This window comes from Thunnus maccoyii, chromosome 6 (assembly GCF_910596095.1).
Source record: "Thunnus maccoyii chromosome 6, fThuMac1.1, whole genome shotgun sequence".
In the NCBI taxonomy this organism is placed as follows: Eukaryota; Metazoa; Chordata; class Actinopteri; order Scombriformes; family Scombridae; genus Thunnus; species Thunnus maccoyii.
Genome location: NC_056538.1, coordinates 376,975 through 404,950, shown reverse-complemented (window position 1 = coordinate 404,950; position 27,976 = coordinate 376,975). Strand labels below are relative to the sequence as shown.

The window sequence follows — 27,976 nt, the reverse complement described above, 5'->3', positions numbered from 1 at the left end:
TGTGGCTCCTCAGTCTCCACCGTCTATCTCTATCTATCTCTATCTTTAACTGTCTCATCTCTCATTGTCTCTATCTTTACCTGTCTTCGTCTCTCACTGTCTCTATCTTTCACTGTTTATATCTTTCACTATCACTATCTTTCACTGTCTGTCACTGTCTCTATCTTTCACTATCACTATTTTTCACTGTCTCTATCTGTCACTCTACCACTCTACTTTCATATCTCTCGAACTCCAAACTAACCAACCCCGTAATGTCACAGGTTATAGTACTGCAAGATGGCAACACCCTTGTCACGAAAGATATAACAGGGCTTCTTTTTTCTTTTATATGTTTTTGTTTGTCATGTTTGTTATATAATTGTTGATTAGAGTGGAAATCCATTTAGTAAATCACGTTAACTTGAATGACTGCTTCATATCCACTTTAACTGGATAAGGATTTTCAATCATCAGATGCAGATCTTAAGCTGTTTTAAGGATTTGACTTCTGCAGGTATACTCACGGAAGCGCAAAAGCTCACGTCTGAGAACACCACTGTCACCAATCTTGGATTACTTTTACTTGTTTTAAGTTTTACATCTTAATGATCGTGTTGTTTTGTGGATTATTCCTTGAGTAAATTCAGCTACAATAGCTGTGTCTGTGGACTGCAATCATCGGTACTCACAGTTGAAGGAGGAAATCCACCACCTGATGACAGAACTTCAAAAAATGGATCAGCTGATCAACAGGTTTATCTCTGTTGCCACTGCCCAGGCAAAGCATATTTCCTTTATGCAATCCTCCAGCCTTATTGCCCATGCGGCCTGATTGCTCTCCTCCCCGATGTCACAACTGGTATCGGCCTCTGCTTCCACCTTTCCTTGCCTGCCTTCAATGCACTATGGCAAGTGTTACAATAAGTGTTTGTGAATAAACTACCTTACGAAGGAGGTCCCCACAGTGAGTTGCGAAACGGAGTCTCCCAGTACATAGATGACTGTGCTTACTACTGAGCTGAAACTTTATTCATTGCCTCATCGCAGACAGACCTCTACCTTTTTAAACACCCATAACAAAGAGACAGCACAGCGTGTAATGTGTAGAGAAGAACGTCAAAGGCGATTATTGCTTTGCACTTTTCATTTATTGCCTATTTTTTACAACCTAACTTTGTGGAAAGGTGAAAGAGAACAATAGGTTATGGAGAGTCCTTTGGGAGCACTTTGTGTGTCAGTAGCTCAGCTTTATCTCTGGTGAACACCCCCACCTCTGGGAGTGATCTCCAAATTAGGAAATGTGTGTTATGTAGCAGTTGGATGTGACTCCCCTTGTTGAGACCTGCTGATAGACGTAACAGCCGAGCAGAGGAGTGAGACTGAGATAGCAATGTAACCAACCTGCGCACTGGTATTTGACATGTTTTTTTTTCTTCCTAAAAACAAGTCATTTTTAAAATAAATACTCATAAAAAACCCACTATTTGTGCTTTGCCGAATAACGTATTTGTATTCGGGCACACCCCTACTGCCTGGAGAGTCCTGCAGCCGAAGTGAGTAGCCATTCCTTCAAACAAAACCAGACACCACCACCTGCCGCTGCACTGGAACCACCAGCTGATCTGGAGGTCGGCATGGGAATGGCCCTGGTTCACAGCTCAACTCCAATACCATCCCAGCCATCGTGGTGATGAGGTGGTTCATTGCAGCCAAAAGAGGGATTTGGTTAGGGAGAAAGTCTCTCAACCACCCCCTTTCACTCTCTCTAACTAATCTGCAATCTAATGAGGCTCCAGACCATCCTGGTGATGCCCCTGCAGTCCCGCTGCAGTCCTGCTTCCACCCGAGCTGGCAGACTCCACTGCAGCATTCCATAATCGGGACGAAGCACCGTAGGATGCTGCAAGAGCAGACTGCGCAGACTCTCCAACCTGAACCACTGTCCTCATTGCAGTTGGAACGTCCGCTGCCCAGTCCAGGTAGCTTGTACACTTTACCTCCTTGTCCTCTCATTCCCCCCAGCACATTAAGCATTGGAGACTCCATAACCAGGGACATCCGTTTCATTAATGCTATTACTTGCTGTTTCCCTGGTGCCACAGTCCCTGTTATTCTGGACAAACTCCTTAACTTGCTGCCCTCACTCCTGACCTCCATCACATGAATAGTGCCGCATGTAGAGATGAATGACGCTTCCTGTCAGGAGTCTGAGTGCACCAAAAACAATTTTAATCTACTTTTAACGTTTTAAAGGACACTGGAAAGTCTATTTTTATCAGTGGGCCTATCCCTCCTTTCCTATCCTGAGCGCTTCAGCTGCATTTTCAGCCTGCACACCTGGCTTCACTCTGCATGTAGTGCTCAAAACATGGGTTTTATTGACAATTTTAACTTGTGGGATCGTGCGTCACTTTTCATAAGAGACAGGATTCATCCCAACAGGCAGGGTAGTCAAATGCTGTCAGCAAATTTTCAGCATGTGGTCCAGTCTGCTCTACATGCATGACATGCCTAAAAGAGTTAGTGCCTCCCCCGGCGCTAAGTCTTTTACCTGTCTATATCCCGTTTCAGGTCCTGGCTCACTGATTCCCATTGTCACAAACTTCAGGCCAAAGAAATGTATCCCCATTCTTAAATCTACAGTAAATGGTAGCAATCTTATCCGGATTACCTGCAATCATAAATCTTCACTGCAGTCCATTCCAGTTAAGATGGTGTTAATCAATGCTAGGTCAGTGTGTAATAAAACTTTTATCCTAAGGGACTTTTTTGTTTCTCGTGATCTGGACTTTTTGTACTACTGAGACCTGAGTGAAATGTGGTGACAACTTGGCCTTGACTGAACTGTGTCCCACGGACTGTGACTTTGTTGGTGCTCCCAGGATGTCTGGTTGAGGAAGGGGCCTAGCTGCTGTTCTAATTGAATTTGATGAAGTTTTTATCTTCTGTGGTTGTTAAACCTGCCAAAGTTTTGATAGTTAGCGACTTCAATATTCATGTTGATGATGTATCAGATAAATTTGCCGCTGAATTTTTAAGCACCACTTAGTCTTTAAATTTAATGCACCATGTATAAGGGCCAACCCACAATCATAGTCACACTCTTGATTTGGTTTTCACCTTGGGTCTGAATCCTAATACCCTGTGCACTAATGACTTTTGTGTCTGACCACAAATGTATCACTTTTGATATTGTCTTCAATGCTGACACCCAATCCATCAAAAGCATGACCTGTTCTCGCACTCTCAACAACCACTCTGCAGACAAATTTGCTTCTGTCTTTGCAGATCAGTAAGGATATAGCTTTACCTACTCAGACCAATGACTTAGTCTGCTCCTTTAATAACCTCTGTTTGTCAAACCTAGATGTTGTTGCTCCACTTAAAAACAAAACTATCCGTACAGTTAACTAATCCCCTTAGATAAACAACAACATACGCTGTCTTAAAAGGGAGTGCAGACAGAGGAGTGAGGCAGGATGAAGAGGTCATGTGTATGGGTTTGGTTTGATGTCAGAGCATTCAACAGGTGTTTTTGGTTCATTAGGACCATACTTATTTTATATTGTAAATAGCTCTCTTAGCTCTGGCTGTGTGCCTGATTATTTTAAGCATGCGATTATTCAGCCACTCTTAAAAAAGCCAAGCCTCGACCCATTGCTTCCCAGTAGCTACAGACCGATATCCAAACTTCCTTTTCTTTCCAAGGTCTTGGAAAAAGTAGTGTATAAACAACAACTTATATAAACAGCTTATACAGGTCCTGAGGGGTGTTCCATCAATGCAGTTTAAGAAAGCTGCGCTTACTTGAAAAAGCCTGGCTAGAATTAACGTCAACTTTCACTTGAGGCTCAAGCCGTTCCACTAACACAGCTTTACTGTGTCTAGTCAATGCTAAGTCTAGCCAGACTGGAATAAGCTTGAGGTGTGCGTGTGCACAGAGTACATAAGCAGCCCAGAATAGTCGATTGTTGAAAAGATGATACTATGTCGCAAAAATAAAAGAAAACTAGAACGATTTTCTTCTCAGCAGCAGAACAAACCTGCTGATGAAACTATATGAAGAATATAGAGGGGTTTTCACCAAAAAGGGCAAAACTGCTGCAATTAACAAGGTGAGGGAGATGACTTGGCACAAAATTGATGACGGATTAAATGTATACCTGTAGGTGGGCAGTGATAGCCTAAAGGTTAGAGGAGCGAACTTATTACTAGAAGAATGATGATTCAATCCCCGCATTCGGCTTGATGAGTCTGCACGGTGAAAGTGAAAAGCAGTGCTTGTTCCCGCTCATGGTTTTATCTTTATTTGTTAATAAATGAGCATTCAGATCAGTGACTGTGGTTATATTATCACTAGGCTAGATAATATCAGATGTATATTTAAAATTATGGTGTAGGCAACTTAAGAAAACCAACTTTCCAACATTATCATACTCTTTGACACATTTTCTCTTTCACAGGATGTCCATTTACAAGCATCACTGAAAGTTAAAAATTAACTGGAAACTTTAGAAGGACATAAGTTCAGTGGAAGCCACTTATAATGATCACGTCTGTCCGGGACAAATATCATTATAAGTAGATGATTATTATAACCATTTCTTTTTCTTTATTTGTCATGCAGAATACCATCTAATTGACATTTGTATATTTATTAGCCTACATGAATATAAAATTACTGAATTTTAATGACTGTTTCAAAATACAGCACAGCTGTTTCAAACACAGTGTGTACATTTTTGAAGCAGCGGGTTCTGACTTTTGCCAATGACAATTTCCGTATAGGCGAAGATAGCAGTGAAATTTACTTAAATTTCTTTCCCCCCTTTTATTGTCATAAGTTTCAGGGAAACTACGTTTGTCATTGAGAGAAAATGACTTTCTGTCTCTGTCATGGTTTCAGTGTACAAGCAGCAGCTGCTGCGCATCATGGGAGTAAAGTACAAAAATTTTATACATATGTTGTGATGTATGAAAAGACCCAAAATGAGTACTGTAGAAGGTCATGGTTTGGACTTTATTTAATTTTCTTTTTGTCTTCACAGCTTGAACAAAATGAGTGAATGAATAAATGAATAAGTTCAAAATAACGCTGGCACACTTTTATTTCTAAAATGATGAATACTAAGCTTTTAAATAAAAGGGTTGCAAGTGTTAAGAGACACTTGATGGAACTGTCCTTTGAGAGTCTGTTTCCGTCTGTAAGACATTCTTTGACATGCAGCTGAATTAAGCTTGACCATCAGCCTGCCACGGAGCTGGCTAGTTCTGCTGACTAAGTTACCATGGTTACTGAGTTGGGACTCATATTAGCCGCAGTGATGGAACGGAACTCTCACTTAAATTAGCAAGGCTTATCGAAATAAGCCAAGCTATCCCGTTAGCCAGCTTGATGGAACACCCCTCTGGACAGCAATGAAATCTTTTTCAGTCTGGATTTCGTGTGGGGCACAGTACTGAAACTGCCCTGCTTAGGGTTCCAAATGATGTTTTAATGCACACCAATCCTGGGGAATGTTCAGTTTTGTTACTGCTTGACCTAAGTGCAGCTTTTGACACTGCTGACCACTCAGTTCTCCTTAATAGGCTCCAGCAATGGGCAGGCATTACTGGGACAGCCCTTGACTGGTTGGCCTCTTATTTGTCAGACAGGAGTTTTTGTATAGCAATTGATCATTACATCTCCTCATCTGCTCGGTTGTCATGTGGTGTACCCCAAGGTTTAATCCTTGCTCCTATTCTTTTCTCCCTGTACATGCTCCCCCTTGGTTTCCTATTTAGTCAATTTAAGTGTATCTCTTATCACTGTTATGTGGACGATACACAGCTGTACTTTTCTTTCAGTTCAAATGACCTGAGCAAACTCTCCACCTTGCAAGATTGCCTAACAGGTATCAAGGACTGGATGTCAGCTAACTTCCTCCAACTTAACCTCTAACTTTTGTTTGCTCACAACCCTGAGTCGCTCTTCTGTGTCTCGGCTCCAGTTGGTCCAAAATGCGGCCGCCAGATGACGTGGGTCACACCAGTGTTGGCCAACCTACATTGGTTACCAATAGAATGTAGAATTGATTTTAAAATTCTTTTAAATACCTATAAAGCACTAGACGGACTGGTTCCACTTTATATTTCTGAATTATTATGTCCCCTGGCCACGGTGAAATCACTGAGGTCTACTGACCATTGCCTTCTGGCTGTCCTGAAATCTCGGCTTAAGACCAAGGGTGACTGTGCTTTTGCAGTTGTTGCCCCCACCCTCTGGAACTGTCTCCCCCAAGTCCTAAAAAAGGCTGAGTCTGTTTTAAGAAGCTGTTAAAAACTCACCTGTTTAGCACTTTATCTCGTAATGTGTGATTACTCTCTGTGTTACTTTCACTGTTTTTATTGTTGTATCTGACTTGTGTGTCTGCACTCTGTGTAGTGTTATGGTTTTATTCTTTTTATATTGATATTTTGTGTTTTTAAGCTTTTTTATTTTATGTTATCTTATTTTATTTTTTTTTAATTTTGTTTTTGTCTCAGTTGTTTGCATTGTACAGCACCTTGTAACTCTGATTTTGAAAGGCGCTTTACAAATAAATCACAATGTGTCCCTGACCACCTCCACAATCCGTCCTCAGTGCGTCTTGGGTGTATTTACACATGTACTTTCATGTGGTCAAGCACTATCTGATTGCAATCTGATCACCAAAAAATGCATTTTAATGCAAGGTGTAAGGTTAAGGGACCCTTAGTCGTGTTCTACAGTCTTTGCAATTACACTTGGTCACTCTTGAGGTAGACAGACTTCTACCACACCAAGTTGAACAGCTCTGTGAGTGAAACCTATTTCATTCATGGCCGCTCCCTCTGTTTGAAACTCACTAGCTCTCTGTATTCATTGGATTTTCAGTGTGTGTATTCTTTTTCCATTATCATCTCCTGGTGTATACATACAGTATGTAGGTGTGTTTGGGGTGGGATTAGCCCAGTCTCTCTCCCTGTGGTGTATTGTTTAATTCAGTGTTTGTACTTTTATCAGCTTGTCAGTGTCCCTGTCTGTCCATGGACTGTAGCAGTTATATGTGGAGTTGAATGCTCTGACATCAAACCAAACCCATACACATGACCTCTTCATCCTGCCTCACTCCTCTGTCTGCCACTTTCACTGCACTCTTTCATTTCTGTCTCCACTGGTGACCTCCTCTGGCTTTTTTGCTGACAGGGAAGTAGTGGGGTGAGGTTGAAATTTTCAGAATAAAGGGTTTTGTTTGACCTGGTCAGCAGAGTATAGTGTAGAAAGAAAAGTCCTCTGCTGAAGGGCAGTACTCCCAAAACTCAGCTGAATCTCTCAAATTATTGAAAGGTGAAACCAAGGATGGATGACCAGCTGGGCCAATGGAAGTTGCCAGGGGCTGCACTGTCAGCGAGGGCTGAAGTCCTGGGCTCCTGGGCCAAGGGGCAGACATATCAAATATGAGCCATGTAGTTAAATGTGAATGAAGAAATAGTGTAAGAGATATTATCAGGGTCCTTGGTCTCATGATGCCCCTAGAGAACAGGCTCATTTTTTAGCTCAGAGCCCTGACCGACTGAGTTTAGGCCTCCATTAGTTAATGAGTTTTTTCCATTCTTAATACCACTACTGACACTTTCTTGAATACAAGCAACAATAGTGGCTCCCAGCTCTTACTAAAGAACTGCACATCAAATTGCAAAACGAAAAGAAAGCAGAGGGAGCGGCCCAATATCTGCCCTCACATTCTGAGTATGTCTGCATGAGTTTAGGGCTGTCCTGCGGTGAAAGTGCAAGCTTTCCACAAGTTGGCAATTCTGCAGACTCTCCCATAATTTATAATCACCCATAATTCATTGTATTTAATGTTAAAAATCAGGAGGAAATCAGACAGCAGCAAGTGTACACAGCAGCAAGTACTATGTTTTTTATTCATGATTTTCGTGGTTTTATTCATTATTAATGATTCTTGTTTTCCTGTTCATTTGGATCCCCATTGGGGGTGGGCTATATCTCCCTAAAATAATTTCACAATATTTCAGGATGTTTCTGAAATAATGATATTCTTGATGATATGACAGGATTTTTGGCTCTCCTTGTACTCAACCGGGTGCTTCTGCTTGAGGTGGTAAAATAAATTTGTTGTATTGCCCCCTTTTGTTGTTACAGTCTTCTTGCACTTCTTACATCTTACCATGGTTTGTTGTACATATGATCTTTTGTAATCAAACCACTTCCACATTACTGAAGTCGCTCCTCTTTTTGGAGCTAACTCCTCCACCATTAAGCCAATAGCAATGTTACTTTAGCTTTCAGCCATGCTTGTTGTTGCTGTGTGTAACAGTATGATGTCATTAAATGAACAAGTTGGAATATCCCTATTATCACTGTATGTTTTTTTTATCGTATTAAAAATTATACCGATATAATCTTGAATGATATGATATGGGACACTCCTAAGTTGTTACCATGGCAACATAGGCAGAAAGGTGTGCGGGTAGGCAGGAAGGCAGGCAGGCAGGCTCCTCATACACCCACCAGAGCCATGCTCTTGATGCTAATTAGATTCAACTTAGACTTTAAAGAGCAATAATGGGTTGAGTAGTGGAGAAGCCTAGGGTTCTCATCATCTCTTGATCTGTACTTGGGTGAAACACTGCCTGTGTATGCATTTTTAAAAGCTTGACCAGTTGATCAGTCAACCGTTGAATATGTCTGATGCTTTATCTTGGTATGATATCACAGTGAATATATATAAACTTAGCATAAAAAGTAAGGGAATTTGTGTTCGGCAGAATAAGCTGTTTGGCATTGGCAGAGAAGATTTGGCAAATTTTTCATGGGTGCAACCGACATACTCAGCTCTGCTGCTCATCCCACAAATGCATGTTTTTTACAAATGTGGCATCATTTAAAAGGGAAATAAACAGGCTTTCCAACGGTAAGATTTATTGCCAAGAAGCATTGGTACAACAAAGACATAATCTACCAGACACAAATTTCCTTACTTTTTGTGCTAATTTTATATATATATTGTATTATTTTTGCAGTTACGTGGCACTAAAAAAACAAATGCAATTAGCAAATTTGGTGAAAAGAGTAAAAGGGAATTTTACAGCTGCTTTATTTTCTTTTATTCTGCAATAATGCGTCAATATTCAACAGGAGTGTTAGTGACAACTAATACAGGTATAGTGATGTTTGTGAACATGCAGGCTTCATCCCAATACCACAGTCATACATTGAAATATGCACAGCTGTGAAGGAATATTAAAGCAGATGAGACACTTAGATGTGGTTAGTTGGTACACACCACACGGATGACCTAATTTGGATTTCATTAAAGGCTGATTACTGAGAGGAGTCTAATGCTTTATGAATTCCTAATGCACATAGACACACACATACTCATATACTACTCTGTGTTTACATGCAGCAATACTGCAAATTGGATGCATTTGCCTCCAGCTTTAGAAGGCATGCAGACTTTGGAGTAGGCAGCAATAAAAGACAGTGAGTGCTTGCAGAGTGAATTACAAAGGGCCTCCACTCCCTTGGATTAGTGCAAATACTAATCAATGCCTTAATTAATCTTACCTTAATTCCCAATTAAGCCTGAGACTCATTTTGTCTGGTTTGTTGAAATGCACTTCCCCAGATACCCAGCAGCCCTCAGGCAAGTCAGGCTCAAGAGCCTCACAACTTACCTCAGCTAGAGTCAGGGCTGAAGAAGGTTTGGCTCATTTAGTTCAGTAATTTATAATTTTCATTTTATTTATTGGTCTCAGTGTACAGAATTACTGTTATAGGAGTTAGTAGTGTCAGTGAGGAGGGCTTGTATGAGATGATGTTTCATTAGCTGGCTGGTCAGTATCCAAAATTGTCATAGTTACCAAAACACTTCAAACACTGTAGTTCTACAGCATATCTATTCTCTTATGTGTCATTGATTCTACTGAAACACAACTTTTTAAATGTTCTTAGAGCAGCTTTAAATTGAGAAGTAAGACAGCCACAGTTAGAGAAAAATCAGTCACCCTTCAAAACCTGCCAGGAGCCACATATGGACCCTGGATTACCAGTTTGCACCAAATAACATTCAGACCAGAGTTAGCATAATTTGATAACAAAATAAAGTAGTAAAATAGCATGAGGTTTACAAAATATACAAGCAAAACAGAAATTTAGTTCCAGAAATTTAAAATATCTCATATCAGATGAACCTGTGCTCAAAAACTCTGCTTAGCTGTACAGTGCTATAATATGTGGAAACCAAAATTGGGAACATGATGAAATATTGTTGTTTGAAATCATCTTGAATAATAGAGTCTGAGGGCCCATCACAATAAAAGGCATGCTGTAACAGAAACTAGCTTTTAGGAACATGCACACAACACACCAAGGGACTTTGCACCCCAATATTTAATTTAGCAGAGAAGAAGCATATGAATGCCATTAGCTAAAAAGATTGCCTCTTTTTTTATTTTGGCTTCTACTTTGTGATAGAAGCCAACATGGACAGTCAACTTTGGAAGTAAATCTAATTTGCTGTAGCATGAGTTGAAGAAGTTGGAGAAGTTGCTCTCCATTGTTATCAGCTACTGTATATCCATTTTGATTTTAAGATTAAGATATGCCAGTTAGGAACTCAGTTCCAGTTCATCACTGCTAGATGAAACTGGGGCTGTTGATGTCTGCTGCCAGCAGCTTGCAGCAGTAATGCAATGGACAGTGGCCAATAAACAGTGCTGACTGTTTGATGTCTCTGAGTGCTTATTGTGAATAGATGGAGAATGTTAAAGAGCACTAGATTTGATAACAGAGCAAGCACTCTGAATTAAATTGAAATGTTAGCATATTGTCCATTACGACCAATACATTAGCCTGGTTGATGGCCAATAAATCACAGGAAATTCAGTGCGGAAATCCCCAAAAAGGGCTGGTAAATACATAAAAAATAGTCCCCCCAAGTCAATTGTATTTTATTTCATTTTTATTTTAGAAATCCAAAATGTCCCGCTCCATATCTTTCTTGGTCACAACACTTAACAGTAATACTGAAAACGAAGGGATTCTTGTCAAAAATGTTCTGTTCTGTTATGTGCTATGTTAAAGAAAAAAACAAATATCAACCAAAATATCGTTATCAGATCTTTTTTTTACTCTTAAATATTGAGATCATTATCTAAATCAAATGTTGAGTGACTGTTGGGCTCCAATATCTACCAACAGTAAAAAAGGTGATATATGGGAATAAACAGCCGCTGTGCTTGTTAGGTGGGCCGTCCTCAACAGAAATACAACACAAAGTCAGATCTTAACATAAAGACAGCCCACCTGTCTGGACTGTTGACATAAGAACAACATGGCTCATAGCTGACAAACTGAAAACTGAATGATACAAATTGAAAGTATGGTGAGGACGTGACAGCAGTGCAGCAGCTCTGCTTTGTTTCTGCTCTGTGCTGTGAGGAAGATGGTTGGATGGCGATGCAGACTGTCACTCCCCTCTCTCCAGTGTGTTTTATGTCTAGCACTCCAGTGACATTTGTAGTTAATTCCACACTCTTAATTGGAAAGCAGTCTTGTAAGCAGGAGCTTAGGCTATTAAAAGCAATGTTCTAGCATGGTGCATGGCTATTAATTGTAGTGCAGCCAAGGGGCTGGAAGGAGGCAGAGATGAATGAACAGTGAGGCAGAGAGAACACAGCACAGGGCAACTCTGAATTAATTACAGCTAACCTTGAATATTCAATTGTCCCATAGGACAACGCACTGCTTGTGTGTGTGTGTGTGTGTGTGTGTGTGTGTGTGTGTGTGTGTGTGTAGTCTTGACAACATATCCTACAGTTTACCTCAGTGTGACTGCATGTTTATCAGAACATGCAGTAGAGAGAGAGAGCACCAGCAGTGTTTGACTTTGCAATGTTAAAGAGGAAGTCTAGTGATTTTCTACATCAGCTTGTTTTCCAGATGTTCTATGTGTTAAAAGCAGTATAAAGCCTTTTGTGTCCCCAGAGGGAGTTATGTGAAATCTGATAACTTTCCTTAAGTGATGTCACTTGAGTCAGTGTCGGTTGGGGCAAGTTTGACAATGGAAAAAAAAGGGGATGTGTAATTAGAGAGAAGTGAGGTTGCCAGACCTATGTAGCTTGTCATCTCTGCTGGAGGCTAGCAGCTCCAGGCTACATTAGCCGCTACTAGCATAACACACCGTGATCTCCAACAGAATTGTCGGCAGTCAAGTTGCATTGTGGGTAATGTAGGTAGGCTAACAGGTTTTGACCAGGAAGAAGAATGTCTGGGATAAAGAAAACAATATCTCTGGTTTTACCGCATCAATTGACAGAATGGCACTTCTGCTTCATTTTTTCGTCACTCATGACCAACATAAGCAGCTCACTCTGTGATCTTTTTTTTTGTTTGTTTGTTTTTGGTGGTTTTTTTTTTGGGGGGGGGGGGGGGGGGTCATCAACTGATAGTGTAATAAAATGATTGTACATATAATTTACTAACTTAAAATCCCTCTCCACTTAAAAGTTTGTTCTTCTTGTTCCTACAGTGGGGTGTGTGAGCTTCACTGTGCAGAATGATGTATGTGCAGGGTTTGACACTAGAAGGCTGTTCTCACATTCATCTGCTGAAAGTGGAAATGTTTGCTGTGCTCATTGAAAATCTAATTTGAAGAGGCAGGCCGCCTACTAGCATGATTTGTGACATCACAACTAGTTTGGCGCCAGTCCTCGTCCAGTCGTCAACTTACACAAGTGCAATGTGGAAACCTGAAGCCTCCAGTGCACATACACTGAGAATGGACTTCACAGTAAAATAGGAGACATCATACATTCATAGAATTTTTAATGAGGAAGGAGTAGATGTCATTTTAAGGATTTAAGGTGGTAATTATACTTTTTTTGTGGAAAAACCCTATGAGACACCCATTATTGTTCCAAGCACATTGAACAAGTATTTTTTTATGTCTTAATACATGTCTGGAGAGGATCTTTAAAGAAGTGGATTCTCAAAGAAGTGGATTAAGAGATAAACTACTCTCCAAGTATTCTTAATTTATTGATGTTACTCTCCACTGCTGCTAAATCCCTTAGTGACACTTGAAAAAGCAAATAGAAAAGGTGGCCACTTCTCCCCTCTTAACACACTCACATGAACACATACACACACGCTACGGACACACAAACACATTCACACACAAGTGGGTTTATGTAGGGCAGCAGACTGTACAGTCCCTGTAGTGTTCTGTAATGTGTGTGTGTGTGTGTGTGTGTTTGTGTGCATTAGCCAGCAACACTCACACACACCCAGGAGGATTCCACATGGGTTGAAGAGAGTGATCAGCCATTTAGACAATGCGCCAAGTATATATTACCATCTAACTCATTTAATAAAGAGCAGTAAATGCAGTCACACACGCACACACAGACACACCAGGCATAAACAAATGCTCAGGCGGATGTTGATGATGGCTGCCACACACAGCAACACACACAACCCACAGGAGAGTAAACACACACACTGAGGTCAGAGGTCGCAGGAGTTTTGACTAGACTTTCTACTAGCTAGGCAACATGGGATTAGATCATATGTTTAACAGATTCCCTTTGGCTGTGATAGCATCCCCCCTACTTCACATTATTTTACAGGCCTGTATGAAAGCCTGAGGTTGGGCTAGGTGTTTACTCACCCAGTCTGTGTTTACATTAAAGGAATAAAGAATATAAGAACATGTTGTGGGCTGTGTGGACTCTGACGACATACCTTATTGCTGGAGATGTGAGTGTTGTGCTGTGTGATTGCAGACATTGTGAGCGTGTGTTATAATAATTAGCTGTAACTCTAGAGTCTCAAAAGAGATGAGAGGACTCCAGAGTGAGACCTCCTGCTGTGCAGAATAATTGTTGGCATGTGAAAGTCGAAATGTTTAAGGATGAAATCATCTGTTTTGCGGAGACTGAATGCTAAATTACAGATGATTGAATTTCCTTGTGACTTCAGGTTTTTACACCACATGGAACTAAACTCCTGGGTATCTGTGATAAAATAATAAACTCAAGGTTCACACAATGCTTTTTTGAATGGAATTGGCTCAAGTGTCAGAAAGATGAGCTGTTCACTCTCTCTACTTTAGACTCATTGTTGCATCAGGGCTGGCAATGTCTCGCTGCCCTCCTCCGATGCATAGTCAGGTCAGTTTTTTATTGTTGCACCACAACACAAAGCTTGCCACTTCTGTCCTGTAGGCTGTGCCTGTGATCTAGCCTGAGTGTGGTGTAATGCCAATGTAAAGATTATGTTGTCATCCCTACAACCATATCCCCAGAGGAGTTCCAGTGATCATAAGCAGTGTCCTGAAGGTGAGATGAATGATTCTGCGGTCTGCTTTAGAGAAAGGCCAGAATCCACCTACAGAGGCTGGGCCTCAGGCAGAAGGTGTGGAGCTTGTTTAAGAGTTTGGAGGGGATGATCGAATGCTGAGTTGTAATCAATGACCGGCATTCAGATGTGATTGTCCTTCTTTTCAGAGCGGGAGAAAGCAACACTATGATACAGCAGCAGGGACTGCCTCCTCTGTGCATCAGTTGGAATGATAAGTTGCAGGCACTGTAGGCAAACTACATTGTGTCTGGTATGTTGTTTTTGATGTGTGCCATAACTACAAGCCATATTGACTGGAGTGAGCATCAGTTTGGGTTTATTTCTCCCGTACTTCTTTTGGTATCCGTCCTGTCAGATGGTCTTTGTTTTTTATTTGCTTAGGTTTTGAGATGTCTGTCTCAGAGATTCCTACCTCCACCCCAATATAGTACAATGGAGGTGAATGGAATTTAGTTAGTAGTGATCACATAATTTAAAAAAAAAAAAAAGTATTAACATATCTTATTAAATGCTCTTATTACCCTGGATCATCTGCTGTGAATGTGTCTCTTGTTTCTACCAAGAAAATATTTACTGCCATGAAACCTATTGACAATATGTTGTGTGGATTTTACAGAGTAATGAGGACACACCTTTTCAGGTCAAACCCAGAAGCTCTTGAACATGTCTGATATCATTGTGTTAATAGTGGATAGTGGAGTGAATAGTATAAAACAGTGGATATATGACAGGCTAGATGATGTGTTGGTGCATTTCGGTGTGTTTGCACTGTAACATCCTCAGGCTATTTCTCAAGAAGTTGTTGTGTTGAGGACTTCTGATGTTAGAAGGAAATGACACAGTTAAATGTCTTTGTTCTGGCTGGAAATAGAAGTATTGGGCTGTGCTGCTGCAGTAAAAACCTGTCAAGAGATTACTTTGTATAGGATTATTTTCTTGCATCTGGTGTACAGTACAGCCACACAATTTCCTTTATCCAAGCCATGACTGGGTGATGAAACAATTTGCTCTGTTTGTGTCTTCCTCCACCAGGGGTGATCTACACCACAGACATGTTGGACCGTGAGACCAAGGATTCCTATTGGTTGACGGTGTATGCCAGCGACCATGGCGTGGTTCCCCAGTTTGCCACTATCGAGGTGTTTGTCCAGGTGGAGGATGTTAATGACAACGCTCCGCTGACCTCGGAGCCACTGTACCGGCCCTCACTACCCGAGAACTCTCCGCGGGATGTTTCTGTGATCCAGATCCAAGCCCAGGACCCTGACGCCACTCCCCCTGCTGCTACTGACAGGATCAACTACCGCATCATCAGTGGGAACCCACAGAACTTCTTTACCATCAACCCCCGAACTGGTAAGCAATGGTATATGTGTATTTGCGTGTGTGAAAAAGGCACGGAAGTAACCCCCAATTCATGGTGTCTAGCTATCTCAGGTTGAGCAGAATGTGGACTGAAAATAGTGATTCTTCATGTGTATCTTCATGTGTGGGTCGAATGACCTCCAAGGAGAGAGATCATGAATTTTCCTTTTACTCTGAGCTTTCCATTGTAGGGCAAAAGCAGCTGAAAGGGGGCTTAAATCAAAAAGAGTTTTTCTTTCTAAGTTATAATGAAATATGCACTAAAAAGAAATCAAAGAAAAAATCTAAATTTGGGTGACATGCGGAATGGAGAGATGAGGGTAACACACTCTGTAAACTCTACAGAGAAAAACATCAAACATGTTGTCAATAATGGTGATGAGAGTGACAGGCAGCAACTGGACCAGAAGACAAATGATTAAAATCCTTCTACACCACACACTGCAAGATTTTATCTGGAGACTGTCAGTATACCAATTGACCCAGACTGGAGCAGATTCTAACTTGTTCTGATCAGTCGTCACACCTAAACCATATTCATAACTGGTTCAACAATTGTGATGCGTGTTCCTACCGTAACATGCTGCTCCAAAATCTCCCTCGGGTGTTCAACTGGGTTAATATCTGGTGACTGTGAAGACCATAGCACATGATTCGCATCAATTTCATACTCATCAAACCATTCAGTGAGCCCTGTGGAAGTCTCTGCATTTGTTATGTGTCTTTATTCATTCATTAAGGTTGTTCCATCAGTTCTTTTAAACATAAACTAGAGACAGCAGCATAAAGTGGTAAACTGAGGCTGTTATTATAATGTAGATGGATAATGTGACATGTCTCCTCTCCATTCACCATGACATCATCAGCAGTTACAATTTTCTGGGGTTCATGAGGTTTCCTCATTACTGACATTCAGTTAGGTGATGATAAAACTATAGGCATTTAATTAGAGGCATGTGGCATAGCACTAGTATAGAGGGAAAATGTTTGAATAATAGCATCTGTGTAGTGTGAGTGTGGGATGAAGGAGTGAAGAGGAGCATGCTGGGAGAAACAACAGCAGCTGCAGTATCGTCTGGGAACATGAACACACACACACATCCATACACACATGCTCCACTCTGCATGCTGCATCACAGTTTGTTCTGCGGATAGGGCTCGTGGTGGAGAGAGGGGGAGATATAATTGGCTGCTGCTATATTTATCTTTCCTTTCTTCAAGATCCTTTCACTTTGAATTTGATAATAATCCACCCATTCATTTCAAACAACCCCTCCCCCCATTCATTAAAGAGATTCTTCCACTTTGCTTTTTTGTATTGTCATCTTTTTTCTTCTCATGTTCTCCTTTTCTGTCATCCTCTCATACTTTCTTCTTTCTTCTCTTTTCCACCCATGTGCCTGTTTCTCTCTGTCTCCATGGCGGATGTTGAATATTTGATTTTGTTGTTATGAAATATTGATGAGGGACTACAAATAATCCATAAACCTGTAGCACTCTTCCTCTGTGATTTACACTTTGCAGTTGTATTTATTTCTTGTCCATCTGCCTGATTGTCTCCTTCACTGTCTGTTTATACCCTTCACATCACACAGTTATCCACAGTTCATGAAGCACAGCACAGTGCATTTGGATGTTATGTGGTTGTAACTATAGCATCAGTTGACAGACTGGGACTGTGAAGTAGGGGTGTGCCCGAATACAAATACATTATTCGCACAAATAGCGGGGGGGGGGGGGGGTTACAAATATTTGTATGAAACAAATATTTTAAAAAATTGATTTGTTTTTGTCAAATACCAGTGCGCAGGTCGATTACATTGCTATCTCAGTCTCTCTCCTCTGCTCCGCTGTTACATCTATCAGCAGGTCTCAATGAGGGGAGTCACATCCACCTGCTATATGACGCACATTTCATAATTTGGACATCACTCCTGGAGTTGGGGGTGTTTGCCAGAGATAAAGCTGAGCTACTGACACATGCAAAGTTCTCCCAAGGGACTCTCCATAACCTGTTGTTCCCCTTCTCCTTTCCACAAAGTTAGGTTGTAAAAAATAGGCAATAAATGAAAAGTGCAAAGCAAGAATTGCCTTTGAAGTTCTTCACTACATGTTACATGCTGTGCTGTCTCTGTGTTATGGGTGTATAGTTAGGTAGAGGTCTGTCTGCAATGAGGTGATGAGTAAAGTTTTAGTTCAGTAGTCTATGATCTCAGAGACTCCATCTTGAGACCGGGTGTGGGGACCTCCTTCATAAGGAGGTTTATTCATGAACACTTATTGTGACACTTTATTTTTTTTAAATTAAAAGCATAATGAAATTCTAGAGACATTTTATGAAGCTGGGTGCAGCTGCCTGAGCATGTACCTGTTCCTGATTTACTTACACTTTAACCAGTGCAGCTGTCTGCGCACACTGCATCAGGTCATCGCTTCAGTCACACTTAACATGCATGAATGTTAAATGACCATGAACAGCAATCTGCCAACCCCTTAATTTCCAGTTTCCCCCTTTTTTGTCCATAAATAGCAAAATCGTCTTACACAGCAAGTTAATACACAGTATATACGAAAGTATCATATATATTTTGCACTAATGTGTTCAGCTCTTCATTAAATGTGTTTACAACACTGATTCGTCCCTCTGTCAGGGTCGGAAATTAATGGAGGCTCAGGTAAAATTGCCCTTGGAATTGGGATGACGGGCTTTTAAATGCCCTTGTAAAATAAACAGTTAAAGAAAGACTTGATACGTTTTGCAAAGCGCAGTTTTTCCCTGATATGCTTTCAACAGCGGTGCAGCACTGCTGTTAAGTGATGAACACTACTGTTGAATCACAATGAACGCAAACCAGCTGACTGGAGCTGGTGGTGAGAGAATGGGGATTGGTATCATGCATGTCCATGCTGCACCCTCTCCTCTCTGTCCTCTTCTCTGCTCTCTGTCCACACACACACACACACACACACAGCAGACAGGATGAAATGGACTTTTGGTTTTACTTTACTAGAGTTGACTACGACTGCCATAAGTGCAACAAAGACTGGCGGTAAGGTAGACAGTACAAGAAATTTATCAAACTGTTGGATAAGCAGGACATAAACTTAAATATGATGTCTTTGACTTCCAACAGCCAACTTCCACTCTCCTCTCATCAGCCCATATGTTTTATAGCTGTACGGAGCTCATTATGCTAACAGCGAACAGTTAACAAGCTCAAAATGGACGGTTTATGGCATGTAGCAATTTAGTCTAATTCGCTATGTATCTGAAAATGACCCGAATTCTTGTGTACTTAAGGCCGACACCAGCCTGCCCTTCCTCTCTACCAGCAGTACCTGCAGCAGTGAGTCTGACCAGCAGCATCAGAGGGAGGAGGACATAGGAGAGGTTTGGTTTGTGAAAAGATCATGGTTAAACGTGGCAACTGTTGGTCATGAATACAGTAAAACGCAGTTAAAATGTCAGGTTAAACAGAAGTAAAATGCAGTTAAGATGTCCTGATGTCATATCTTCTTGCTGTCTCTAACTATCTAGCCAACCACCCAACTCCCTCCTCCTAACATGACCTATATTGAGGTCATCAGTACTACGTCACATCCCTGGGTCATAATTATTATGGCCACTAGATGGTGTCTGTAAGTCAAAGGTGACCTCCACCTCACCAATGAACCTACTAGTAGGTGTAGCAGGTCCCTTCTAATCCACATCTATGAGGCTGTTAATAACTGATAACGCCCATTCAATCAAATGAAAACTTTCAAAGTGGGTGTCAAATGTGGGTCCTAGCGTTGTGGGCTCTGCGTGCACACAGGGACCAAAGCTGTTAAAGAGTCTATGTTGTGGGTTGGAGGATGGACTGGATTGCAACCAACATTATACAGTATCTGCAGGAGACACTGTGCTATACTGTGAGGCCTGCCAAGAGACGCCATCTTCCCCAAAAAAATCTTTTCAGGGAACAGTAGATAACTTCATCAGCGGCATCAAAAAGTATACTGCTGAACAACAGGGACAATCAGCAATGTTGTTGAGATGTTGAACTGTGACGTTGCTACGTAATGTTATGAATAAAATATACACTAAATGGGTAAAAATACTCACACTAAGTTATAATCCTAGTTACAGATTATAACTGTGTGAGTATTTTTACCCTTTAAATGTTCTTGCATTATATGTTTAGCTGCTCCCTTTGCTTTTTTTAAATATTCAATGACGAGTCATTGAATACCGATCTGTCATGCAACATAGTCCCAACAAGAGGTAAGGTATTTCCCATCATTTGAAAAAAAAAAATCCCTGGAATTTAGCCAAAATGCCCCAAAACATATTTCATGAGGGCAAAAAAAAGTCATTTAAAAAAAAGTTTATTTCACTAGGTGAAAGAATCAATCCCATTTTTTTTTTTAGATTTTAGATTTACTATTACTTGACTTTTGCAGTGCCTATATATTTTCTTTTATTTTATAAGTTTTGACCTTTATGAACCACAGCACCAAGGCAAATTCCTTTATTTGAAAACCTACTCTGCAATAAATCTGATACTGATTTTTTTCTGATTTCTGACAGATTTGGTATCTTTTGAAACTTCTCTCCTCTAATAGAATTTATATTAAAAAATCTGTGTGTTTAAACAATGTTTGGCTGCACTGCTTTAGTTTACATGGACTGACCCACTGCCTTGGTATGGGCATGTTGCTACAGGTACTGGTACACAGAGGTTTATAACCAACCCAGTCTTACATCAAAATGTGTAATAGCTATGTTGGTCCACCCTGCAAAATGTATTAGTTTCATTATAATGGCTCTAAAATTGTGAGATGCCTTCGTTTTTTGGTTGTTAGTTTTTTTTTGGCCTATTCTCTTCTATCACGTGACTGTCAAGTTTCTGTCTGTTCAAACAACAAAAATGGCTGACATTTATTTTATTCTCATTGGAAAATGCAATATTTTAAGATTGTTTCAGCATTAAAATGATAACATTTCTAGTGAGAAATGTGCATTTTATTTTCATAATCTTCATTCAGTGAGTGAATATGATGTTCAGTTTGTCAGTTATTACGGAGATTCTTGCAGGCTTTTCATTGTTGCTATGGTGGTTGCTATGAACACTGCTGAATCATTGTCTTTATGTTGTGTAGTCATCTGAGCTGTTATGTTATTGTGTTATATTATGTAACTGTTTGATGATGTTCTTTCAGTTAAAAAACGTAGATTTTAGAGCACCCCAGGGACAAATTGAATTTGAAATCCAGAATTTGAAGCTTTGCAATTGGCTGACTGGAGGACCCACCCTGTCAACATGTTAAGGTGTTTCTCTTAATGATATCTTTAACATTTCTCAGCACAAAACACAAAAGTGTTCTTGATAAGTCAACTGTATGATAGGTTAATGTTATGGCCAGAAACAGTGCTGTTCCTGGCACCAGATCAGTTTCCCCCGTGATTAATGTAGACTTTTCAAAATATGTTACCATAGAAACCACTGTGATATCAGTTCTAATTGCAGGAAAGTTAGCTGTTAATCTACTGCAATTGTTAACATATTGGTAAGCATTCAGCAGGAAGTTTAATACATGCACGATGTGGCTGAACAAACATTTTGAATCCATAACAAATAAGCTCCTTAAACGTAGTTTGAAGCGCTGCATAACTCCTGCTGACACTGAACACCAACCCAAAACCCCATTTCTAGAATACTAGCTAAAATATCTGACATTAACCAACATCTTTACTTTTTGTAAACGTAGATCATCTAGATGCAGTATAATTACCAGTTCGGCTGTACTAGATATTTGATATATTCAGTAGATATATCTTTTTACAACCCTATTTACAACCCTAAACCAGAGGAACTACTGAATTGAGAGTACACTGACTAGTTTAAGGGGATGATAAACACATTTGTATAATCAAATTTTAAATATGTAATTGTTCAATGGGTGAAAACCACATTTTACCCATATTTGACAGTACCCCCAGTTGTTGACTATACTCACATGATAGCTGAGGTCAACAGCTCTCTATAATAGCTGTTCCCATGTCTGTGGCCCCTTTTCTTGCTGAATTGTAAACCTTCAAACATGCACCAAGGTTAAGGTTCAAAGGTCAGTATTTCAAAGCAGAAGCCATATAGAATCTTCATACTGACATATGTTGCTTTCCTTGTTGAGACCCTTCCAACGATGTACTTGGTTTAGCTCTACAACAAATTTTTAATTTTCTCATTTCATGGACACAAGCCATCCCAGGCCTAGTTTCAGAGAGCATTTTGAAAGCCCTATATATAAAGAAAATGAAGCTTTTTGTTTGTTTGTTTTTTCTTTTTTAGTGGAAATAGTGACTGAAATGAGTCAACTTGAGAGATTACAATACTACTGACAATCTAGGGCATTACTACAGGCTTGCAGGAAGGCCTGAAATGCTTGGGTTAGGGTTAGGGCTGAAAAGACCAACCCGTTCTCATTCATACATAGGCTACTATTCAGACAACCCTGGATATTTTTTTATCTTTATAATTCTTTGTTTTGGGATTTCATGTCAGAATGACATAGTCCATTAAATCAGAATCTGTTTTATTAGCCAATGCAAGCATTCAAAGAATGTGTCTTGGTGTTTGCTCCCAAAAAACACAAAAGAACAAAAACAGCGAAGATAAGGTAATAATAATAATAATGAAATAAACAAACTAATATTGAAATTAAATTGAAATTTTAAAAGCTATTTACCAAATGGAATAGTAATAGTTTTGAAATGGGATGGTAAATGGTAAATGGTAAATGGACTGTACTTGTATAGCGCCTCTCTAGTCTTCCAGCCACTCAAAGCGCTTTTACACTACAAATCACATTCACCCATTCATACCCATTCATACACATTCATATGCTGAATGGGTACAGGGGCTACCATGCAAGGTCCCAACCTGCCCATCAGAGGAAATCTAATCATTCACACACTGATGGTGCAGCCATCAGGAGCAATTTGGGGTTAAGTATCTTGCCCAAGGTCACATCGACAAGCGGACTGGAGGAGCCGGGAATCAAACCACCGATCTTCCGATTAGTGGACGACCCACTCTACCTCCTGAGCCACAGCTGCAAATATAAAATTAATATATAAAACCGATACAAAATGGATATAAAACTTGAAATTAAATATTGACTGTACAAAGGAAATATGGACAAAGAAATGAAGTGTATGAAATATATGAAGGTGACCAGAGCAAAAATTAAATATGACATGTGCATAAGTAACTGATTTATGTAACTGAGGTTGAATGCAATGCACAATCTAAAGTCCAGTTTGATGAAATATATCAAAGTGACAAGTTCAGGAATTAAATGAGGGATGTGAAATGGTCCGGTTTGATAACCCCATCTTCAATGTGGCACTGATGCGTGCGCACACACACACACACACACACACACACACACACACACACACACACAAAACCAAATAATTATAAATGATCACTTTTTGTAACAATAAAGCAAGAGGGCACATTCAGTGAACCCCCAATCGTTAAGGGGATTGCTCTCACATACTTAAATTTTATGATGAGCAGCATTTTCAGTTGTGCATCATTTCATGATTTGCCATCTCCTCATTAAGAGTTTATGATGTGACTCATACTCATGTGACTCATGAAAAACACATTTTGCACTGCAACTTGTTGAAATTCTTCACCTCATTAATGAGCATCACTGAATTTAGCTTTTCATTTAATCACTGAGTTGGTTGAAGACTTTATTGGTTGAGGAATGTCATTAGGAGTGCCAGGACTGTCAGTTTCTGGTGGAGCAGGGAACTGTGGGATGGCAGAATTTCCTGATTTACCAAAGGACGGTATTGTGCTTTCTAAACTGGAGGAGATAAGGAAGGAACCATCCTCAACGACAAAGGTCCCTGAACTTTCTGGGACATTGATATATTCTATATCTCTAAAAAGTGAATCCCAAACATCCCAGACTTCATTAGCTTGTGTAGTGGATGGTTGAGAATGTGATTTGAGTCAGTTGTGCCAACTCTTTGTTTCATTGACCTTTATAATCCTCTGCTGTCTGCCTTTCTCCTCTTTCTGCACACTGTAAGTAAATTGTAGGTTTTGTTGAAGCCTTAAGTCCTTCATTCATCACACAGGCTTCAGTAAACCTATCTATATGGTAATCAACACACACACACACACACACACACACACACACACACACACACACAAACATTAACCATTGCGTACCATTGTGTGAGATTTGTGTTCCCATTGTATTTAAGTATTCCAGTTTCATCACTGCCAGTCCTTCCCTATCCATTCATTAGTCCCTTCCTGTCATCATCATGCTACTAATCTCTTCTCTCTTCCTTTACTTCTTTTATCTCCTACACATGACAACTGTCAAATCCACACATAAATATACATGCAGTCCCCACTCTTGAATGTCAATAAGGAAATCTTTTTTGATGTCATTCCCCTATTTCAAAGTAAGAGCATGCAGTCTTTCTATGAGCTGTTTTTTTTTTTTTTTTAATAATCAGCGATAACTAACATGCATTTATTGTTTTATGTTAATGTCATACAGTGAGTATTAGTGTGTGTTTATTTGTTTTATGTATATAGTCTAGCACACACTTTCGTATACATTTCTGTTTGAGTATGAGAGGCATGAGGATGCTTGTGGGCAACATTCAGCTCTCTAAAACGGTGGCTTGGCTGCGTCTTGATTTGATTTGATTTGATTTATTTATTTATTGAATGGGACAGTGTGCAGTTTGCAACATTAAAGATGCACTGCACCAGAGTTAGCTTGAAGCTAATTTGCATCTGTAGTCCCTGACAAAAAACATACAACAGCACAACAACAAACAGTAAAAAGCAACCCCCCACCCCCCCAAAACAAACAAACAAACATCCTTTATATTTTTCATTTATTCTTTCAGATGGGTAAAAGAAGTCACAAAGCACTTCACATCTTATTAGTAGTGTACCCCCATAATGTAGGTGTAATGTCTGTGTAGAACTGCACCGTGTTTCGTTGGGTTACATTGTTTCAGTGAGGCTATTTTAACTGTTGTAAGATATGACAAGTGACAGCATCCTGGTTAAGGTCTTTGATAGAATGGCTGTTGGTGTTGATAGTTGTTTTTGTTTCCAAATGTCGTATTGTAGTTTTATTGTTCATTGTTAATATGTAGATTACGTCAAGCTAAAGTTAGCTACCAAGCCGGCATCTGTTGCCATGAAAAACTGTAAACATTGATGGTGAGAGCTGGGGGAACAAAAACAGGGTGCAGGATTTCATACACTGCAAATATGATTAAGATGCATAGTAAATAGACCAGAAGTCATACTAATCCAATCTGTAAAGAGGGCAACTGTAGAAGATGCTGGTGATTGACATCCAAATATCTCTCCACATCCTTTCAATGCAAGTGTAATTTGTAGAGAATTATGAGGTTTAACATTTAGACATTTTCAGCTCAGCATTTAAAAGATGACTACTTTTATCTACCATTTTATTGTTAAACAATAATAAAACATAAAACAGAATGAATACAAATGCCAAATATATGTGTACCTACATTTGATCTAACCCATACAGCTGAGTTTTCTAGTTTCAATAGAGCAATAAGGCATTACGCAAAGACACTACGACCAGTATATGGCAGTACATTACCCTATATTTATATGTTACATAAATTTAACATATTTATATAATATCTTCGCATTAGGGTCCTGTATCAACCTGTCGGGGTTCATTTCACAATAATGACCCGCTCACTGTACATTATCCCTTACTTATAACATACTCCTTACTATTATCACCTGTAAGACTCATGTGATACTTCAGTATAACTACCATTGAGAATTGTTTTGGCCAATTGAATGGGACATGATGCTGGGTGTGCACCAATCCACACCAATGTATCGGAAAACACTTCTCCATATGCAACTTTTATAGTAAATATACAGTCAAAATTAACATAGTTAAATAATAACCTTGTTAATGTTACACTCATGAATTGAAACGTTGAGACATATTTTAGTTTATGTTAATTCTGAAAGAATAAGTGAAAAATAAAAGGTACAAGTTGGCTGGCCCTCAGTGGCTGTACAGGACTAACAAAGACAACGGCCAACTAATTATACATAAAGAAAATACCAATTATGCTTAAAACAACAAATGGGGTGAATGATAACAATAAATGCAATAGTAGGTGAAACAAATGACACAAGTTATGTCTTTACAGGTTGGATTAGTATGACTTCTGGTCTATTTACAATGCATCTTAATGATATTTACAATGTATAAAATCCTGCACCCTGCTTTTGTTCCCCCAGCCGCAACATCAATGTTTACTGTTGCTATGGCAACAGATGTTGGATCAGTAGCTAACTTTAGTTTACCGTAATCTACATATTAACAATGAACAATAAAACTACAATACGACATTTGCAAACAAACAGCTATCATCATCAACAGCCATTCTAGCATAGAAGCATAGAACTGAGATCCACAAATGCTTTTTGATTCACAAATAAAAACTGAGTTCACAAATGCCTGTTCAAAAATTATAAATGTTAGGAAGATATTCACAAATGCTTTTCATTTATTTGTAAATTAATTTAATGTATTCAGAGATCATTTTTTTATTTGTGGAATTTGTTTGTGTATTTGCAGATCTGTTTTATACTTGCAAAATATTTTTGTGAGTTTACAAATCCTTTTTTTGTATTTGTGGAAGGTGTTTATATTTACAGATTTCACATTTACACAGCTTGTCAATCTGTTCACACAAATCATCTATCTCCATAAAATTAACAGTGTTTGTATTTATTGATTCATTGATTGTTTCCCCACCACTGTAGCAAGTGAGAGGAATCTGCCTGTAGTGAAACAGACAAGCTCACAGACTGGGAGACTTGATCAGTCAATGTAGATACAGTTAATAAGTTCAAAACACACATACAACGGGATATTTGTGTGATTTAAACAGCTGCCTGCCCAGATTACGTTTCAATAAACGTCACAGAAATAGACTTAGAGTGTAAAAAAATGCAGAGGGTCTCCATGAGACGTGTGTCACTCACACGTCTCAGAGTAAGTGTTGATTGATACATTTAATAAAATGGAAGTGTTTCTGTTCTTTGAGTCAATGAGTAATCGTGTTAAATAATCGTGATCGTGATTTTTGCCATAATCAAGCAGCCCTACATTCTGTACAGTTTATTGGTATCTATATATAATGGTGGATAAAGTCCAATAAAGGCATAGAGAGTTAGTCATATAGGAATGTTATAGGAATGAAAGTAATGCTCATAATGACAGGAGGTGTGGTGGAACAAACACACACCATGTTACTCTCCTCTAAGACTGAATTATATCCCTTTTACACTGATTACAATGCTCATTGGCATGAATCTTCCAGCTTTCTTCCCACATCTTGTCCTCCATTTTTGGCTATTACCCCCACCTACCGCATTTCTTTCCCGGGTCTCTTATCCTGTTTCACATTCCCAATCTCACAACAGCAATTAAGCTTCTGGCTGCCAGGGCGTTTGAGCTAATGTTGCATAATCACGTTGTTAATGGTTTCCTGCTTCATTCATAAGGCTGGTACTCACTGGGAAGAAAAGAGAGACCAGCTCGGAGAAGGAGAGAGGTGACGTGTTTGTGTGTGTGTGTGTGTGTGTGTGTGTGTGTGTGTGTGTGTGTGTGTGTGTGTGTGTGTACTTGTATGGCTATCATTATAAGAACCAATCTGAGTTTTAGACCTGGGAAGTGAGGACATTTTAGAATAGTGAGGACATTTTGGCCGGTCCTCACATTCTGACACACCTTCAAAGGGCTGTTTGAGGGTTTAGACTTGGTTTTCGTGTCAAGGTTAGAATTGGGTTTAGGTTCAGTTTAGGGTAAGGCATCAACTGTGATGGTTAAGATTAGGGTTAGGGGCCAGGGACTGCATTATGTTGATGAATGTCCTCACTAAGATAGATATAAAAATGTGTGTGTGTGTGTGTGTGTCCTGAATAGATGACCAGGAATAAGCCCTGAAAAGAGAGAGCTCTTTTTCAGCAACCTCATGGTTCTCTCTCTCTTTCTCTCTCTCTCTCACACACACACACACACACACACTTCCATATCCACACTAGATGTGATTTTCATTAATTAATTAAATAAATGAATTTACATCTAGTAAAGCTACATCAGAGTGCAGCAAATGACCATTTATGATTTAAATAG

The 27,976-nt window shown here is 39.6% G+C and overlaps 1 protein-coding gene across 8 annotated transcripts in view; it reads left to right on the top strand.

The window, feature by feature from the left end:
• The window catches only part of fat3a (FAT atypical cadherin 3a), a 248,915-nt gene that overhangs the window by 121,515 nt on the left and 99,424 nt on the right, over window positions 1–27,976 (top strand). For 7 of the 8 annotated variants that reach the window (XM_042414703.1, XM_042414702.1, XM_042414700.1 and 4 more), the window contains one exon: window positions 15,407–15,730. In XM_042414703.1, the coding sequence (XP_042270637.1) occupies window positions 15,407–15,730 (324 nt within the window). Of the gene's footprint in view, window positions 1–15,406; window positions 15,731–19,040; window positions 19,126–27,976 lie in introns of those variants that run through there. The other variant, XM_042414707.1, reaches the window with a different exon arrangement.